Source organism: Saccopteryx bilineata, chromosome 2, assembly GCF_036850765.1.
Source record: "Saccopteryx bilineata isolate mSacBil1 chromosome 2, mSacBil1_pri_phased_curated, whole genome shotgun sequence".
NCBI classification, from domain to species: Eukaryota; Metazoa; Chordata; class Mammalia; order Chiroptera; family Emballonuridae; genus Saccopteryx; species Saccopteryx bilineata.
In genome coordinates this window covers 277,939,960-277,957,987 of record NC_089491.1, presented here as the reverse complement: position 1 = coordinate 277,957,987, position 18,028 = coordinate 277,939,960, and the positions used below count along the sequence as shown (strand labels likewise).

At 56.5% G+C, this 18,028-nt stretch overlaps 2 protein-coding genes across 3 annotated transcripts; one reads left to right on the top strand and one right to left on the bottom strand.

The window, feature by feature from the left end:
• The first annotated feature begins 2,057 nt into the window (after positions 1-2,057).
• On the top strand, positions 2,058-7,283 carry CCDC190 (coiled-coil domain containing 190). 2 transcript variants are annotated; one of them, XM_066255090.1, is made up of 4 exons: positions 2,058-2,199; positions 3,238-3,436; positions 5,449-5,566; positions 5,811-7,283. In XM_066255090.1, the coding sequence occupies exons 2-4, from the start codon at positions 3,250-3,252 to the stop codon at positions 6,283-6,285; spliced, it is 780 nt and encodes a 259-aa protein (XP_066111187.1). In that variant the 5' UTR covers positions 2,058-2,199; positions 3,238-3,249; the 3' UTR covers positions 6,286-7,283. The 2 variants fall into 2 exon arrangements, with proteins under 2 accessions (XP_066111187.1, XP_066111186.1); XM_066255089.1 differs by having other exon boundaries at positions 2,058-2,203.
• A 167-nt stretch (positions 7,284-7,450) lies between these two features.
• HSD17B7 (hydroxysteroid 17-beta dehydrogenase 7) lies at positions 7,451-17,966 on the bottom strand. Its single transcript, XM_066261016.1, has 9 exons — positions 17,863-17,966; positions 17,486-17,689; positions 16,526-16,618; positions 15,385-15,499; positions 13,018-13,212; positions 11,435-11,539; positions 10,725-10,781; positions 10,482-10,580; positions 7,451-8,507 (listed from the first exon to the last, which is right to left on the bottom strand). The coding sequence occupies exons 1-9, from the start codon at positions 17,895-17,897 to the stop codon at positions 8,400-8,402; spliced, it is 1,011 nt and encodes a 336-aa protein (XP_066117113.1). The 5' UTR covers positions 17,898-17,966; the 3' UTR covers positions 7,451-8,399.
• Positions 17,967-18,028: the final 62 nt, after the last annotated feature.

Here is an 18,028-nt window from a genome sequence, read left to right as displayed (position 1 = left end):
GTATTGGCAGAAGCACCTCGCCATCATCACAACCAGCAAAACCCACAGGAACACGTCAGGATCTCCTAACACCCCCTCTCAGCACGGGTGTCCCCCACCCCATCCCCCTGGGGCGTGTGGGGTGGGGTCTAACGTCTAACAAGCCCCTTCTGCTCTGGTGGTTGTTCCTCTTTAAATGATTATATGACACGGGGCTCTTTCTTCATCTCTACCCCCTCCCTCCCACCCGCTGCTATTGATTGGCCAGAGACACCAGATGATCGCTAGAAGGACCGACATTCTGACTCGGTTTCCTCCAGCTGTCCGTCAATGTCCCCAGAATTCTGTGAGTGAGTCAGGCCTCCGGATTTCATGAGACACAAGTGAATCAGGTGTCAGGCAGGTGGACCTCATTCCGGTGTATTCACAATGCTAGAACACTGGGGTTTCCTTCCCACGGTGACTCTGAGACTGAGCAGTGGGTTTGAGCGGTGTCACTGAGCTGCTACCATGAGTGCCCCCCCCTCCGCCCCAGCTGAGGACAGTCACCTAGATCTGTGACCTCCACAGAGGCTCTCCTCCTTCTGTCACTCCTCGGCCTTGGGCCCCGTGACGAGGTCGGGGGCGAACTCTCTGTGTGGATTAAGAGTCCAGTCCGCTCAAGGTCTGATGTCATCTGCGCTTCTCCCATCCCCACCGAAGTCTAAGGGACAGGGAGCAGAGAAGGGTGACCTCCTTGGTCGTCGTTCCGTCTCCAACCCCTGGGGGACCAGCTGGTTCTGTGTCCTCCTCTTCCTGTCTTCCCAATGCTGTGCCCAAGGGTGGGGAGCAGGAGGGCACAGATGAGGCCAGATCCTTCCTAGAAAACGGTATCCTGGTCCTCCCTGACCAGTCCTGTCCATGTGTCCTGCTGTCCTCGGCTCGCAGGACGTGTGGTTGTCGTGATGGTGTTCACCCTCCGTCAGCCCCCTGTGGCCCCATCCATGGTCTGTGCCTGCTCTGGGCCCAGAGTGCCCTTGTTTATCCTAGAGCTTCACGAGGATAAGGCTCCCTCCTGCCACCCCCACGCTCCCTCCTGTAGCCCAGGAAACCCCTGAGCTCCCCCCCAGGGTCCCCACACTCTGGCTTGTTCCTGCCCCTCAGACTCGGGTCATTTCCGCAAACCGCCATGTTGGCATCTTCTCAAGATGGCACGGAGGTCAACCTTCCGGTGGCCACCAAGGTTGGAACGGGGCTGCCTTGTGGTCCTGTCAAGTCTCCAGATGGGGACGCAGAGCCCCGCTCTGTGTGATGATTCCCCTGGAGCCCTGGCCCAGTCATTGACATTCTAGCAGAGAGAGAATGAGGTCATGGGAAAGAGAACGCAGCCCCTCCTGGTGAGAGAACGCCGCCCCTCTCTCTCCGCAGTGGTCTCTCATAAAGCCTGTTTGCTTCGGTGACCGTGGGTAACAGGCCAGTCTGGCTGCCTCCCAGGAAGTTCTGGGAAGATTAAGAAACCCGGTAGAACATGAGCACCTGTTGTCCTAGGAGGCAACCCAGCAGCAAACATTCCACCTAACACCTCATTCCTTCACCTGCAGGTGGGTAGACAGCCGGGCCCACTGCAGCTTGTCCCAAAGGCTGACGGAGAGTTTCGCTTTGCCTGACTATGCTCACACTTGGGGAGAAATCTCAGTGATCAGCACCAACTCAGGAGACACAGCCAGACGTCCAGAGAAAACCGGCACGTGTGTGATGCTGCCAAACAAACAGCTCACACCCGCCCGCCCGCAAACACGCCCAGCACAAACACTCACAACACAAACTGAGAAACAACAATGGGGGGGGGGGGGGTCTGACCTGGTTTCCAAGAAGTAGGAACGGTGGGGGGGGGGGTGTTGAGAGCACACACACTCCTCACTTTCATTCTTGGTTCCATGGACACAGCCCAGGGCAGAGGGGGGCTCTGGGGGGAGGTACCCTCTAGGGGAGGGCAGGACGCTGGTCCGTGTCCTCACAGAGCCAGTCAGAGCCTGGGACGAGTGCCCATGCCCAGGGAGCCAGCATTCCTGAGCAGGGGAGGTGGCATGAGCGGGAGATTCCCAGTGCATTCCACTCTCCCTGGGTCCCTGCTGCACCCCCAGCCCCGGAGTCCTGGGTGCACAGAAAAGAAACAAACCGCTACCTCGGACACAGAGAAGGGGACGGCAGCATCCACACCGGCAGCTGAGAGCCAGGCGGGTAGGTAAGTGCTGCTCACCGGTCTGTCAGTACAGTACAAGTGCGGGCTACCCCGGGCTGCAAAGCTGCCTCCCTTCCCGCCGTGTCCTGACCTTGTCTGTCCTCCGAATAGTCCGCTGCTCCCTGGGGTGTCGCTGCACTGTTATAGGTAGGAGCCCACGGACACCTGGGCACACGGCATGCTCTTGGCCCTGCGCACCATGAGGGGCCGAGGAGAGTAGACACGCCCGTGTGTGTTAGTGCCCAGAGAGTGGCCGGAGAGCAGCCCCTGGGCTCATCCTCAGGGTCTGGAAGGGGAAGCGCGGTGGTGGTGGGGGGACAGCTATAGGCGGGACCAGGAGCTGTGTCAGGTCCCAGTGGGGTCGCCAGGGCTGCCTGACACCCCACTTTGGAAGCCGGTGCAATCTGTGACCAGCAGGTCCCACGCCTGACACTTTGTGAACGATTGATTGTCCTGATTTGGCTCCCGAGTCACAAACCCGAAACCTCCTTGAGGGTGGGGGCCACATCCCACCCACCAGGACCCTCCATTCCCAGAGCATCTGGCAGGAGGCCCGATACTGGCTGTGTGGACACTGGGGTGTGAAGGAATGAACGGAAGGGGCCCTAGGTCCCCACATCCTCTCCGACCTGGAGCAGGAACCTCAGTGGGAAGACAGGAGGGACTTCCCCGTCGGGTAGATGAGGCCTTCTGTCTCTCCCCAGAGCGGTCTGTAGACGTGTCCCTGATCCTCACAGCAATGTGATGGGGGCTGGGCTCGGGAGCCCGTCACCTCTCACTGACATCCTGCCTAGGAGACCGAGGCTGGGAGGAGCGATGTCCCCCTTCATCCGTCTGGGTGGGTCCCCTAGAAACTCATTTCACGGCAGAGCGAAATCCCCAACAGTGCAACTTCATCTCACTGGGCAGTCAGTCGTGGGTCCGGAAATACACAGACATCCAACACTGGCCTCTGAGGAAAGCCAGGGGTCAGACCCCCATCTTGGGGGGCCGGGGTCTCCATGGTGCCTGGGAGAACCTTGTGTCTTTGTCTCCAGACCACGAAGGGGATGGACAGGCATGTGGTCAGGAGGTTGCTGCATAAGCAGTTGGATTTGGAAATAAAGCAGGCCAAGCAGGCCGAAGCCAGGCTAGGCCATCACCTGCAGAGACTACAGGCAGCCCACCTGTGCCAGCTGAGACAGCTGACCAGGGAGCAGAGACAGCTCGAGAGACAGCTGCAGAGGCTGCAGCAAGGTAAGCTCCTGGGACAGGGCAGGGCGGGGCAGGACGGGGCAGGGCGGGGCAGGACGGGGCAGCGACTCAGGGCCGCATGTGCCCAGCCAGCTCACCATCCTGCAATTTTAGACCCTCAGAGCCAACAGGTCTGACCAGTCATGTCTGACCTCCAGCATGTCAAGGTGCCGCTGGTCAGATACAGCTGCCCGGCCAGACATGTGGACGTTACCCTCAGCTCCGTGCCCCTAAATCATCTGTGAAGACCTCAGTGATGTGACTCGAAATTATGACACCTGACGTCCTCCGGAACTGCGACGTCAGCGCAGGGCTGAGTTCTGGCACCTGCTCGGAAAGGTTATGACAGACATGGGTTAGAGTCGCTGGGTTAGAGTCACTTCCAAAGTCAGGCGGCAGAACGGGCAGGGTCCTGTGTCCATCGAAGGCCTCGGGCAAGACCTGCCCAGGAAGCAAGTGGCTGGGCGGGACGGCGGGCAGTGTGTCTCAAGGACTAGGAGCACTGTGTGGAGTTGCACACGTGGGCAAAACCCGCTGCCAGGGGCTCCAGTCCGCGGGAGGCCGAGGGGCAGGAAGGTGCAGGCCGTGTCCCCGTCACCAGCAGCCCCACGGGTCTGGCAAGAGTTGAGTGTCTCTGCCAACAGGGTTGGGAGAGGGGCGACGGCGTGTTCAATGGTCAGAGGGTCCCCTCTGGCCGCAGTGCTCAGGGATGACTTCATGGCGGAACTCCTAGGTCCGGGTCCCAGCTGGATGACCCGAAGCAGACGGAGGGAGCAAGCACCCACGATACCAAGAAAGCGGGGTTGTCGGAACCAGAGCCCGTTTCCTGGTGCAGCACGGGCACATGCACACACCTGCTTGTTACATCGGGTGACCGGAGGGAGACAGTGCCGCGCCCTCATGGAGTGAACTTGAAGAACCACGTTTCAGAGAAAAGACAAGCCTGTCTCCAAGCCTGGCAGCTCTGCGGGTCTAAGATCGCAGGACAGCGACCTGCGCGGGAGACGCCCGGAGCCTCTGGGTTTTCAGGGAGAAACGGAGTTCTTACCCAGGGCAGACGCGCACTCACGAGGAGGCCACAGAGGACTGTCTTGTCCCGACTGCCCACAGAGAATTGGTCAGAAGACGGGGTCTGAAGAGTTCGGGGTGAAGTCTAGGCCCCTACCTGGTGCCTGAGAACCCGGTCTCAGCTCGGTGAACTCAAAGCAAACATGTGCAAGACTTTCAACCCCAGTGACCCCCGGGCGAGGGTCCCCTGACCGGATCTGACGTGTGGACTCCGAGGGAAGTGCGGGCCCTGCTCAGGCAGGCCGGAGCCCGCGATGGCGAGAAGGAAACCGTGGGCACCGTCTCTGGGTGTCACTCACACCCAGTGATTATCTCATTTAGAAAACGCAAATAAAACATTCAAACAAAAGCTGCTCGGGCCAGGCCGCACTGACCTCTGACCCCGGATTTCTAAATCCCCCTCAACATGTTTCCAGTCGACACTGGAAGCTGGGTTTTCTGTTTGTGCCTGGGCCCATCAGGAGCACGGCCTGGTGTGACGTGACGTGGCTGCCGTGGGGATGCCCACACCGAGAACCAGCTTCTGGCTTCTTTTTCGACTTCTCTCACTGTCTCAGGTTTCAGGGCCGTCAGAACGAAACGCCACTGACCGGGGGCTTCAACAACAGAATTCACGGTCTCAGTTTTGGAGGCCAGGAGCCCAAGCTGAAGGTGTGGGCAAGGCTGTTCCTTCTGAGGCCGTGAGAGGAGGTTCTGTCCCAGGTCACTGTCCTCGCCTGTGGACATGTCCTCTCCTGTCTCCTGTCTCCCACTGCATGTGTCTGTCCACACACCCCTTCTCCTGATGGGCACTGGTCACATTGCATCAGGACGCCCCTATGACCTCCTCTGTTAAGTCCCTGTCTCTCCAAAGAAGGTCCTGTTCTGAGCCCCTGGGGGTTAGGACTCCAATGTATGACATTTGGGGGACACCATTCAATCTGTAACGCTGAATTATTTCAAAGTAGATATCAAGAAAAAGTGCGCCTCCAACTCCAGGAGTGGAATTCAGGGGAGACCAGGAGACACTCCCACACGCCCACTGCAGGAAGGGACGCCTGGCATCCCCCGGGCCTCTGGGGTCAGGTGAGACCTCACTCAGCACGCGCCCACGGCTCCAGCCCCTCCTCCCGCTGTCTCCTCCAATTGTCCCCTCCCTAAGGACATGCCCTCCGTTCCCTGTGCCAGCACAGACACACCCCGCACTGCCACCTCCTCACCCCACTGCGTCTCACTAACACCACACGCCAAGCCCAGCAACCTGAAAATTTGAAATGTGGGCACGTTTATTGGTTCTCAGAGAACGTTCTTCTTTTACCTCCTTTCCCAGAACCCAGGCCACCAACACGACCCAGGAGGGACACAAAACCTGGTCCCAGATGTCTCCTGCCCAACACACTGGCCTCAAGGACCCCACGCCAAGCAAAGAGGTGCCGCCGTCTCCAAGCTGTACAACCCCTCGCTTCACAGAAGAGAAGCCAGCGTTCCCAGCCACCAGAGCCGACACCGCAGACCCAGGTCCCACTGCCAGTCCCGTGGGAGGGTGGGGAGCAGCCCGTGGGGACGAGGCCACACCAGGAGACACCTGCCTGCAGCCGGGTCTCAGCCCTGGGTGCGCGGATGGCCCCCACAGCCAGTCCTTAGTGCCCACCTTCCCCGAGCTGTTCGCAAGGGCCACACATGCCCACTACCTGCGGCACAGGGTGCTCCCCGAGTCCGAGAGGCTGCTCAGCATCGGCGAGATCTTCGGGCATGGGGATCCCGCAACCCAGGACAGGCCGCGGTCTCAGTCACCTCCTCTCTGACCACCTGGAACACCCTCGCAGGAACACATCGTGGTCACTAGAGAAATGTGCTCCTCTGATTCCGCTTCAGTTTAGACCCTGTTTTCTCCTTTTATGGGAACGCCCCTTTCACAGAATCCTCTTGGCCAGTCTGATAAGCGAGGGGAGTCTTCTGAGAGCAGGTGTCTGTCTCTACTGTCAAAACACTCAGCTCTATGGTTTCCAGCCGCCTCGTTCTGGGACCTGTGGCGCCACCTGCTGGCCACACACAGGCCCTCGTCCCCAGGGCCGCATCTAAGGGTTAGAGCAGGAGCTCCGTCTGTGACACCAGCTCTCCGCACAGCCCAGGTGACTGGCTGCATTTCCACTTCCCAGCTGCTCGTATCCAACCTGCACCCTGGTTGTGAACAATTTACAAGACACCTGCTCCCCTCCAACATTCCCCTTCAAGAAGCAAAGCGGTGGGGAGGCCAGCCAGGGAGACAGGGTTCATGAACATTTAAGTAATGACCGCGGCCGAGGCTGGGCCAGCTGGACAGAGCCCGCTGTGCAGGCCGCCAGCCCTCGCCCACCTGTGTCGTCCCCAGTCTCCTCCTCGCACCCCGTCTGTCTGCACCACCATCACCCTGAGGGTGAGCTCTCTGTTCTGCCCAGATCTTCCTCCTGTAGCCACAGCTGGAGGCCAGGGGACGGGGCCACCAGGGCGGTGTGAGCGTGGCCACAACCAGGGCCTCTGCGCTGCATGAAGCCTGTCCACGTCCACCTCGGTCTCTGCGCACCCCTCGGGCCGCGTGCCCCTACCCTCACACACTCAGTGGTCTGGACCCGTCTGGCAGTCCAACCACAACATATTATCCGTTGTGTCCAGTGACACATCCCGCATCACCACAAGATCATGCATTCACTCCACACCTCACCTGCGGCACTGGAAACACGACATGCAACTTACTCATCTCTAATAAATTATTGCTCTCGGTCCCATCATTGCTCTCGGAAAGCACCATTTCTTCCTTCACTCACACAACTGCATCCCACGAACAAGAGGAAGCAGACGAGACTGCCCCTCGCCAACGAGGAACCGGGTATCCACCAGGCGCTGCTGGGGAGGGAAAGACAGAGCCCGCCCTGCCCTCGGCCCCCGCTCCCCCCTCTCTCACACACACTGAGTGTCCGGCCCTCGTGAAAGTACAGAACATTTGACTTTATTGAAAATATCTTTAGCAACAAAATTAGGTTAATCATAACAGAAATGCGTACTTAAAATGCATAGCAATTATATTTATATGCAGTTTTTCACTTATACTGACTCATCCAAAATTTCACCCACTTTATTGTATCCCGGGTACTGGTGACTTATAGGGTTAGAACATCTAAGCAGCTTAGCCTTCTGTCTTTAATGTCACGCAAACAAAGTCAGAACCCACTTACGATCACCGCCGATGCCGGCAGGGAACCCACTGGCAATAACTCGGCTGGGAAGTCTTATCAAAACAGTGAGCAAGTCATTTCTCACACGAGTTCACATCCATGAAGATGGGAGGATGAAGGTAGGTGTGTCAGCAGAACAAACTTGCAGATGGTGCTAAGTCGGGCCTGTGGTCACATGGATGGCGTCAGCATCAATAAGGCACTTTTTAAACAAGGCAAGAAATCCTGGGAGCGGCCCAGGGACACCCCCAGTTGCTGTGACTACCGCACAGGCCCCTGAAGGCGGACAGTCGGGCTCTGAATCTCAGAGTTGGGGAAGCAGCAGGAAGGACTAAGGTGGGGGGTAAAAGGAAAGCTCACAGAAGGGGCACAACTGAGGATGTCACTCAGTCACTGTGGCCTCCTGCCAGGACAGGCCAGCAGAAGGACCGGTGTGACAATGTCTCGAGTCCACCCCTCGCTCCAGGGCATGGCTTGAGCCCCAGCAGAACAGAGGGGTGACTGCTGAGGGACTCCAGCAGAGGCCAGCAGGCCCATTCTGGAGAACAGCTAAGTGACATTCTAGACTGTGAACCCCTCTCGCGAGCACACACAGCCTTAGAGAGAGAGGCAGTGGCGAGGAGAGGGATGGTGAGAGCTCATACTTCATCACAAACACCGCCGCCTAAGACAGACGCGCACAGGAGGGGGACATGGCGCCCTGCTGGTCACCACCAGCTCGGCTGGTCCACGTCCTCCAGGTTAACGCGCACCTGCTTCTCCAGCTCCAGCAGGTTCTTGTAGAACTTTTCAGCAGTGTCCTCATCGAGGTCCATCTGGAAAGGAGCCAGAGACACGGTGACCAGAGTGATCGGAGGGGACATGACACGAGCACTGCTGTGGGACAGGAAGGCGCTCGACAGGTAAGGGAACAGGGGACGGCAGGGAGGGCCTGCAACGCCCGGCCCAGCACTCGCCAAGCCCAGTTAGCCCTGCAACAGCGACACGGGAAGTCTGATTCTGCAGCCCGGCCCCCGTGACCGTCACACAACACCCAGCACTCTGATGTGACTGAGGACGAGAGAGAATCCCCAAGGGTTTTCTTTTAAATTCCAACAGCTACTGACGCCTAAGAGGCACCCTCTTCAGATACAGAGCCTGGGGCCGGGGTAGTGGCACCCAGAGCACTCTTGGAGTCAGGAGGACGAGCTGTCACCCCAGGAACAGCGGGACGGGGACAAGGAACCGGGCACCTGACCTTGGTAAGCCCCACACCAGCCCATGGCTATCTCCCCAAACTGCTCTTCATGCGTGAGGAGTCTCAGCCTCCACCTCGCTCGGCCTGCTGGTACCTTACGTTCTCCTGTTTCATGTGGAAAATCTAATTTTTACCGTGTGTGAAAGCAAACTGCCAGCCCCTGTGACACAGTAAGTCTTTTCAGGTCCACACAGAACCCAACCTTCAAAAAGGCCTCTTTCTTCAGAGCTGAAAGGCTGAAGATTCTAACTTTTTACATTTTGGAAATTACACCCCCCTCGTTCAGTCAGAGTTTTCCGTACAGAGGATACGAGGCTCAGGTCTGTGTGATCCCCGCCCTTAATGGGAGGAAGTGACTTCTCGGATTCATCAAATGTTAAAACGCTTTCTTCAATGGACTTCCATGAAATGCTAATATAATACTTCGGTTTACAGAATTCAGCATTTTCTCCCCTCAGTGAACAGATTAGCCCCTGAGATCTGTAGGTAATTCAAACAAACTCTGAGGATCTCGAAGGTTATTAATTTACAAGAGTCCCCAGGGAGGGCCCTGGGGTGCTATCGAGTGTTACATAGAATCTGAAGAAGGAGAAATCAAGAGTCCAGAACAACTGGGAAACATGGGGACCAGACACCGGACCCGCACGACCCTGCCGTGTGAGCGCTGGTCTCCACAGACGCATGGGTGCCCAGCGCTGGGAGGGAACAGAGCAGGAAGCATTTCTCACAACTGCTCATGACTGAAGGCTTTCGGCAAACCTTGAGGAAGGTCTCGTGTCCCGCAGAGCAGGTCTGGGAGGCACGGGAGTTTCCAGGGGGCAGCAAGTGAGGCTCCTCGTGGACTCAATCACCACCACTGCCGTCTCGGCTGACAATGCACCTGTCCACGCCCACCCATGTATCTCACAGCAACGCCTCCCCGTGCAGCGGGCAGCAAAAAACGAGGCAGAAACAAGCCTCACTCACAGAAACACAACAAAACAGTTCTTACAGGTTCAAAGTGAACATTCTCACTTCCTAACAGGCAACTCTGTGTCTGTTTCTGTCCGGAAGATCACCCAGGCTGAGAAGCCACTCGCCCTGACCTCTGCGAAGCACCAGCCATCAAAGCTAACACCTGTCGCGAGCGACCCTCAATACACAGAGAAAGTCGACCTCACGTAGAAACACCTTCTATCTCGTCCAACTTGCAGCCCATTTACCGAGCACCTACTGCATGCACAGCCCGTGCTGGGAAGGCACCACAGACCTGGTCAGAGCTTAGATGCAGACAGGGGGCCCATGTCGAAGGCACATACAGCACAGGATAAGTTTCCGGGAAAGACCATAGCAGAGGCACGGACCTGCGAAAAGGGTCGCCGGCCGAAATGCAAGGTAAGACAGTGAGGATAAACAGTAGGGACCAGTGAGCTGAAAGAAGTAAGAGCCATTGGGGAGGGGAGAGGATGTCAACGATCCTGAGGCAGGAGAGCAGAACTGGAAGCTGAAGGCAGGGCAGGAACGAAGGCGCGGCTAGCAGGCCCAGCAGAAACATCAGTAATAGCACAGTTACCTTCTGGGTCGTTACATAGTTCCTTCCGAAGCCCGTGGTGGCACTCAGATACTTGGTCAGGGGGTTGAGAGACTCTGGCCTCTGATGGAAGAGCCACACCTGGAGGGAAAGAGGGCAGACATGATTTCCGTGCTGTGTGGCCGGCGAGGCGGCTGAGGAACTTGGAGCTGGCGCCGTGCTCCAGACAAGCTAGGCATTACCTCCAGCAGCAAACACCCGTACGAGACACGGAACCGTACATACCAGCGCCTCGGCTCCGTTGTGCGGGGTCAAGGTGAAAGCGTTTGCAAAGAAGCGAAACTGAGAAGAAAACAGGAGTCATTTTGTCACAAAGTCATAAAAGCATCACTCCCTCATAACTCTAAGATAATCTGCCTTTCTCATTGGTGAATACTGTTTAAGTATCAAAATATAAAGAAGTCTGAATAAGAAGTATCACTTCATCTCCCCCACCCCCCCCGGGTCAGCCGCTTGGGACAAAAGGCACAGTTCCCTCTGTCTTTCTCTACACCTGGAGTGACAGAGGGACAAGTTTTCTAACCACGGAAGGGCATTTCCTAAAAGTAGCATTTTCTCACGTGCTGAAGACACAGTGTCCCTGCAAGAATGTAACCACAAGACAGAAAAGCAGACACACAGCTCCCTGGTCATAAAACGCCTCGCCCTCCGGGGGCAGCGGATGCATGGGACCACGTGGACTGCTCACAGAGCACGGCTTCCCGTGTGCACCGCCTAGAACTGGGGATCTACAGAGCACGCACGCAACACGCAGACAGGTGCCGTGGGAGGGTAGCTGGTGGGAAGCAGAGGTCACAGGCTAAGTGACCTCAAACCTCAAGGGACACTGGACCCTGCCACCTCCGGGTTCGATTTCTTAAATCGTTTCCCAACCGTCAAACACATCTTTTTGTTCGTAAACTGAGCAAAGGAGTGCTGGGAGGGCACACGCTCACCAGCAATATGAAGGGCGTGATCAGCGTCCACACGAAGGGGTGTACGACTCCATAGGTCAGGTTGGTCAGCATGGTCCCTGGGCACACCACACTGGAGAACAGGCCCTGGGGGCAGAGGGGCAGAGTTGAGTTCGGTGCCCAGCTCCACACTGGCAAACAAAGGGCCCAGGGCAGGAAGGGCTCCTACTCTGCGCTGTCCTGGACACTGAGGAGGCCAAGTCCATGGATGCACCGGGCACTGACAACTTGGTTCAAGAGGCACTCAGGATGCAAAAATGAGTAAGACAGTCGCTCATCTCAGGAAACGCCCCGCACAGTGAGTAGCCAGGCCTGAAGCTGGGGGAGGCAAGGACCTGGCTGCCTCAGTTTCCCCAGTCACTGTATCCACTGAGGTCGGTGTATCCATCCTAACAAGCACTTTAGATGAAAAGACAAATACATGGCACCATCTCTGCCTCCCAGCAGCTTCTGCTCTGGTAAACATGGGCACGAAACCAGGCGTGTGTCTGCCACCCTGTGGGCATGGACGCAGACCCCAGGAGGCAGGTGGGAGGTCCGGGCTCAGAGGACAGGGCCGTGTGGTCCCACAGAGCCTGCTCCTGAGGCAGCAGAGTGAGAAGCTAGGGGACACGCGTGGGTAAGTGGGAGGGGAAAACTGAGGCCAGGTAATTAAACAAAGCCACACAATCGGACTGGTCTACAGGTCCTTAGGTCTCCTAACCCAGGGCACTTGAGAACAAGTGGCTCAGACCTCTCTGCCTTGAGCAGAGAATGAACAGCTTAATTAAATCACCCTGGTCAGGGAGACGGGTCACAGAGACCCGGCTGGTGCCACTGGTGCCAGCCAAACCCAAGGACGGATGAGGTCGGGGAAATAAATAGCAAACACCCAGTCAGAGCCAGGCAGGCCCGAAATAAAAGGGAAACAAAGAAGCTGATCAGAGAAGGGTCCTGTACTCCCCAGGACGCTCATCTTGACGAGTCAGCTTGCTGAAGGACGCAGCTGACAAACTGCTGACTACGATGAGATCCTCCCCCAAGACTCTCGTCCAGAAAAAAGAGATAAAACCCTCAAGACAAGAATGATGACACAGGCCCTCTCCAAAGCATGGCCATGAACCTTTTACTTCCTTCCTCTTCAACTCCGAGGGTTCCCACGAGACTTGCCACCAGGTTCTATGGCCACACGTCAGTGTCCCCGCAGGAAGATGGGGGGTACTCAGACCCACCCCTCTGGGACAGGAAAGGCAGTGAAGGCACAGGTAGGGGGTGCCGCACCTGACATACTGAGTCTCCCAGGAACTGCAGGCCTTGTGAGCCCCACTCTGCAATAGGAATCACGGCTCCCGAAGGACAGGACAGTGAGGGAGCCCCCCACACCTAGGAGGTCAGGAGCTAACTATCTCTGCCCTTAAACCTGCATGTCACCAGCTGCCAGTCTCCCTGAGGGCCCACCCTGTCCTCACAGCAGTCCGGCTCGAGGGACACACTGTATCTTCTGAGCTGTGGTGGCCGCCTTCCAGGAATTGGCTGTGGTTCGGAGACCCGGCCCGCCACGCCCCGGCACCGAGACAGGCCCTCACCTGCTCGTTGAAGTTCCTGTTCAAGGCCACACTGAGAAGGTCCAGGGCATACTTGGAGGAGCTGTAGGGCTCCCGGCCTTGGCTGTGCTGGAAGTCCTCCAGGCTGAAATTGGACTTCATCGCATTGCGAGATGACGTCCAGATGAGCCGAGACGGTCTGTCACGGGGGCCGAGGAGAGGCTTCAGCTCCTGGATCTGAACATGGGAAGAGGAACAAAAATAGTTATCAGGCCTTGGCCGGTTGGCTCAGCGGTAGAGCGTCAGTTCGGTGTGTGGAAATCCCAAGTTCGATTCCCAGTCAGGGCACACAGAAGAAGCACCCATCTGCTTCTCCACCCCTCCCCCACTGCTTTCTCTCTGTCTCTCTTCCCCTCCTGCAGCCAAGGCTCCATTGGAGCAAAATTGGCCCTGGCACTGAGGATGGCTCCATGGCCTCCACCTCAGGCGCTAGAATGACTCCGATTGCAACAGAGCAACGGCCCAGATGGGCAGAGCATCGCCCCCTGGTGAATATGCCGGGTGGATCCCGGTTGGGCACATGAGGAGTCTGTCTGTCTACCTCCCTGCTTCTCGCTTCAGAAAAATACAAAAAAAAAAAAGTTATTATTAAAACCTATGGAGTGGGGGGGGGGGGGGATTTACAGGTAACAATTTAAAAACCACTACAACGCCTGCTGGAATGGAATGGAGCGGGTTTGTCAGTGGAGAGTGGACGTGACGGGCACAGAAGGAGAGGGGCCGGAACACCCTCCTGAGTGTGAATTCACAATCACCTTAATCATGACACAGATGGTTCCACATAAAATCGTGCAGAGGTATGTGGACATAGGTGGCTAGCACATGCATAAGCACCCCCCTGCTGTTAGCTGAGGGGGACCCAGAAGCACCTGCCGTCTCAACAATGAAAACCAGGTTTTGGTATCTAACGCCACCTCCAAAGAAAGGTGCCAGATCTCCTTAGAGAAGTGGCCAATTCTAGGCCGAGGACATGGAAGCACACCGTGAGCATGGAGCATCTCACAGTGTCAGAAAGGATGTGCTTAAAACAGAAACAAAGCCATCCTGATGAGGGCCTGTCCATGACACCCGGGCCCACTGAAACAGTCTGAGCAGAAAAATGATGTTGTATTTATAATCCACAGTAGAAACAACACATCATCAGCCCACAGCGGTAGCTACCATGACCAGTAATTTAATAATATAAAAAAGGGGAGCAAAGAAAGAGGATTATAAAAAGACAAAGGAAATATTAAATAATGACTTCTCTGTGAATTTATTTTTTAAATGACCAGATAAGAATTTAACCCATCCTGACTTTATATTTTAATTAACTTTTGACTGAAAACCTAGTATCATTAAAAAAAAAAAAAAAAAACAGTACTAAAGGATCTGAATGACACATGAATCTCCCACTCAGGCCTGAGGTCCTGGCTCCCAGTTCAAAGGCAACAAGTGTTCCCAATTTGTATCATTCCGGAAATACAGCACTCGTGCATATGTAACAGGTAAAGATATATCTTTATTTACATAAATGAAGTCACACTATACAGACTGCACCCTGCTCTTTCTCCATAATAATAAACTCCTGGAGGCTCATATTTTTTTGAGACAGACAGGAAGGGAGAGAGATGAGAAGCATCAACTCATAGTTGCTTCACTTTAGTTATTCATTGATTACTTCTCATTTCTTTTAACGTTCTCCTAACACCTCTCAATACTTATATCTTAATTTATTATAAACACAGGCTAGTCCTCAAGGAGGTGGTTGAATTATCAGAGAAAACAAACTCAAAGTGAAGAAAAGTGACCATGAATCTATGTGTCATCACACAGGCAGGTCGTGTGCTGCCAGCCCAGTGTCAAGAGGCATCCCTACACCAGGACGTGGTCAGGCATGACCTCACTAGACACTGATGCAGTCTCACAAGATTAGCCTGAGGCCTGGGCACAGGATGCATCCTGGGCCTGCAGCACGTGAACACAGGTGCTGAGAAATCACATCAGGCCACTAAGATATCAACTGGGAACCATTGTTTACTCCTTGTTTGCCTGTCCCCTCCACTCCAAAGCCAAGCCCAGCTCTAAAGACACTTGGGGCAGCCTGGGCTCTGTCTCTGAAGGGCTCTGCGTGTTTCTCTCTACTTTCTCTCCACCCTCCAGAGCCGATGTCCAAACATGAAACAGAATCTCCATCAGCTGCTGTAGGGAGCCCATGTTTTCAGAATAGAGAGATCGTCCTACGTTAATACTCAGGAGCAAATGCAGCGGCATGCTGCCAAGCTTCCCAGAGCAGCACCAGGGTATGCCCTGCGTGCTCAGGCAGACTGTAGGGTCCCCGCACTGAGTGTGGGCCTGCGGACACCTTACCAGGAGAAAGTGGCCAAAGACGTTGGTGGCAAAGACTTCCTGGAGCCCATCGGCGGTGACCCTGTCGTCCTGGGTCAGCAGCCCCTCAGCTGTGGAGAACACATGAATCACTTTTCTGAAACAGCAGAAGACAACAGCATGATTTTCAGAAGCTCCCACGACGGGAGACGCTAAAGAGACAACCCCCGGCTGCCCCACCGGCCCAAACTCTGAGTCCCTGATTCTGCGGCAACGGGAATGAGAACACCGACTTCTCAGCCTGGGTGACCGCGTTATCTGTGATGCCACCCTTCCCCCAGAAGTGTTCCCACACTACAGCTCAGGCTGCCAACAGGAACCTGAGCCACTAAACACCTGCCGAACCCCTCCTCCCCTCCTTCCCAATCAGGTTACAAGTCGGCGTCTCTGGGAGAAAGCAGCTACGCGGAGGGGAGGCCTTGCCCGCACAAACTGAGGCCAATGGCTGGTGCTCTCACTGAGCGTCCGTGGGGCATCAAACATACCAATGCCATGTTTGCTGTGACAGCAGTTCAGTCGGTCAAGGCCAGTGTGAGACTGAGTGTGTGTGTTTAGCAAAAGCAAGGAGACCAGAGTCGAGTAAGAAAGAACCTCCATGAATAAGTACACTAGGTCAGTGGTTTTCAACCGCCGGTCAGAGAAAAAGGAAACCACATTTCAACATAGTTAACTTCTGTGGACCTGCATGAAATTTCTTAGTGGCACCGATCTGCGGACTGGTGGTTGAAAACCACCACATCAGGTCACAAGATAAGATTGCTTTCTTCTGTAGGTCGGGGTCAAAGATTTTTGGGAGCCATTGCATGAACGTGTATTGAGAAACACCATGCCCCACCCTGCCAGTCAGAGCAGCAGACACACAGCAGCCTCCCCAGGGGCTGGAGTCCCACTGCCAACCTGCCTGAGTCTGAAGGGTTCCTGTCACAGGCAGACACTGTGGACCCACAGCAGCGTGCAACTTCCCCCACGAGAGGCGGGGGCTTTTCTTCCCTTCTGTCTTCATGCCTCTCAACATCCCCTCTGCCTGCCCCTCCCCCTCCAACTTAACATACCCAGGGCAAAACTCCACCGAAAAGTATAAACACCTTCCCAGCAATCAATTTACCTGGAAAATGGAAATTACCTTGAGAAGAGGCTGGAGAAAAGTGCTTTGACATTCAGGTGTGGGCTAGGCATGATCCCAGCATTCAGATACACGTAGTCTAACCTCTGAAACCTGCAGGGTGAGAACGTTAGTCATCTTTTCCGGACGGTGTTGGCTGCAGAGAATTTAGGGAGCTGCAGTGGGCTGTAAACCAGGCCTCCTCTCACCCATACCGTCTCAGCTTTGTCCCCCCAATTAGGCTCTGTGGCCACCCTGTCTATAAATACCCCTCCCTCCCTAGTTTGCAGAAGTATTGTTTTGGGGGGTTTTTACATCCACATTTTCCCCAGTTGATAAGTGAAATTTGTAAGATACTGAAGTTCGCTTCCTCTGATCCATCAGTGCTGGCCTCTGAACTCCAAGCTGCTCACTAAAGCCGAGGACCTGAGTGGACTGGCCTTTCCCACTGAGTGGTCCACATCATCAGGTCCTCCCAGAACACAAGGAGAGCTCACAGACTACCTTAGGCCCCCACAGCCTCGCCTCAGCCTTAAATGGGGGCTGAAAAAAAAAACCCATTAAATATTTCCCTGGATACAAAATTACTAACTTGGGATAATAAATGTCTTCCCTGAAGCACCCAGGAGACCTGGTTGGAAGACTCACACTGCGCATGAAGCCCCCTGACCCTCCCAGGCCAAGGCTTCCATGTCGGGGTCCCCGCCTGCCCCGCTCAGTGACCCGGCAGGAAAGAGCAGGACACGCACTCGGGCGTCCCAGCAGCTACGCCAGGTAAGGCCACGCGGCCACGCGCGCTGCTGTGTGCACCTCCACGGACTAGAGAAGACGAGGTAGGGACGGAAACCGGAGCCCGCGCTGGCCCCCGCCCTGCCCGCAGGTGACCCTGCAGCGAGCGCAGCTTCCAGCCCAGCCCTTCCCGGTTCCGTCCGCCGCGCGCCGCACCCCCGCCCAAGGGAAGCCCGCGACGGAGGAGCCCACCTGCTCCGCAGCTCCCAGGCGGCCCGCAGCACCGAGCGCAGGTCGGCGACGTCCACCTGTACGGCGCTGACCTGGGCGGAGGGCCGGGCGGCCAGCAGCGCGGCGCGGGCGGCCTCGGCGCGGCCCCGGTGGCGGCACGCCAGGCACAGATGCAGCCCATCGTCCTCCTGCAGCAGCCGCTGGCACAGCGCCCGGCCCACGCCGCTGCGAGACGGACACGGGACGGCGTCAGCCGCGCGGCGCCCCCAGGCCCGGCTCCCGGGGACGGAGCCCGGGCCGACAGGGGAGAGGGAACTGGGCACGCCGCCCCCGCCTCCACCCCGACCCCGATCCCCGATCTCGCCTCGCTGCCGCCGCGCCCGCGCGCGAGGCCGCACCTGCTCGCCCCGGTGACCAGCACCACCTTCCGCATGGCGGAACCCGGACGCCCAGCAGCCAACTGGACCCGAACGCACCTCGGGGAAGAGCCTAAATCCCAGCCGGCCCCGCCTCCCCGTCGCAGCCCAATCAGGGCCCGGCGAAGCTCTAGGCCACGCCCCTAAA

Coding starts and splice junctions, on each gene's coding strand:
- CCDC190 (XM_066255090.1), top strand. CDS start 3,250: ATGGACAGGCATGTGGTCAGGAGGTTGCTGCATAAGCAGTTGGATTTG. Junction 3,437..5,448: donor GCTGCAGAGGCTGCAGCAAG/GTAAGCTCCTGG, acceptor ATTTCAAAGTAG/ATATCAAGAAAAAGTGCGCC. Junction 5,567..5,810: donor CCCCGGGCCTCTGGGGTCAG/GTGAGACCTCAC, acceptor CTCCTTTCCCAG/AACCCAGGCCACCAACACGA.
- HSD17B7 (XM_066261016.1), bottom strand. CDS start 17,897: ATGCGGAAGGTGGTGCTGGTCACCGGGGCGAGCAG. Junction 13,213..15,384: donor TCTTTGGCCACTTTCTCCTG/GTAAGGTGTCCG, acceptor TCCCATGTTCAG/ATCCAGGAGCTGAAGCCTCT. Junction 10,581..10,724: donor ACAACGGAGCCGAGGCGCTG/GTATGTACGGTT, acceptor CTTTCCCTCCAG/GTGTGGCTCTTCCATCAGAG.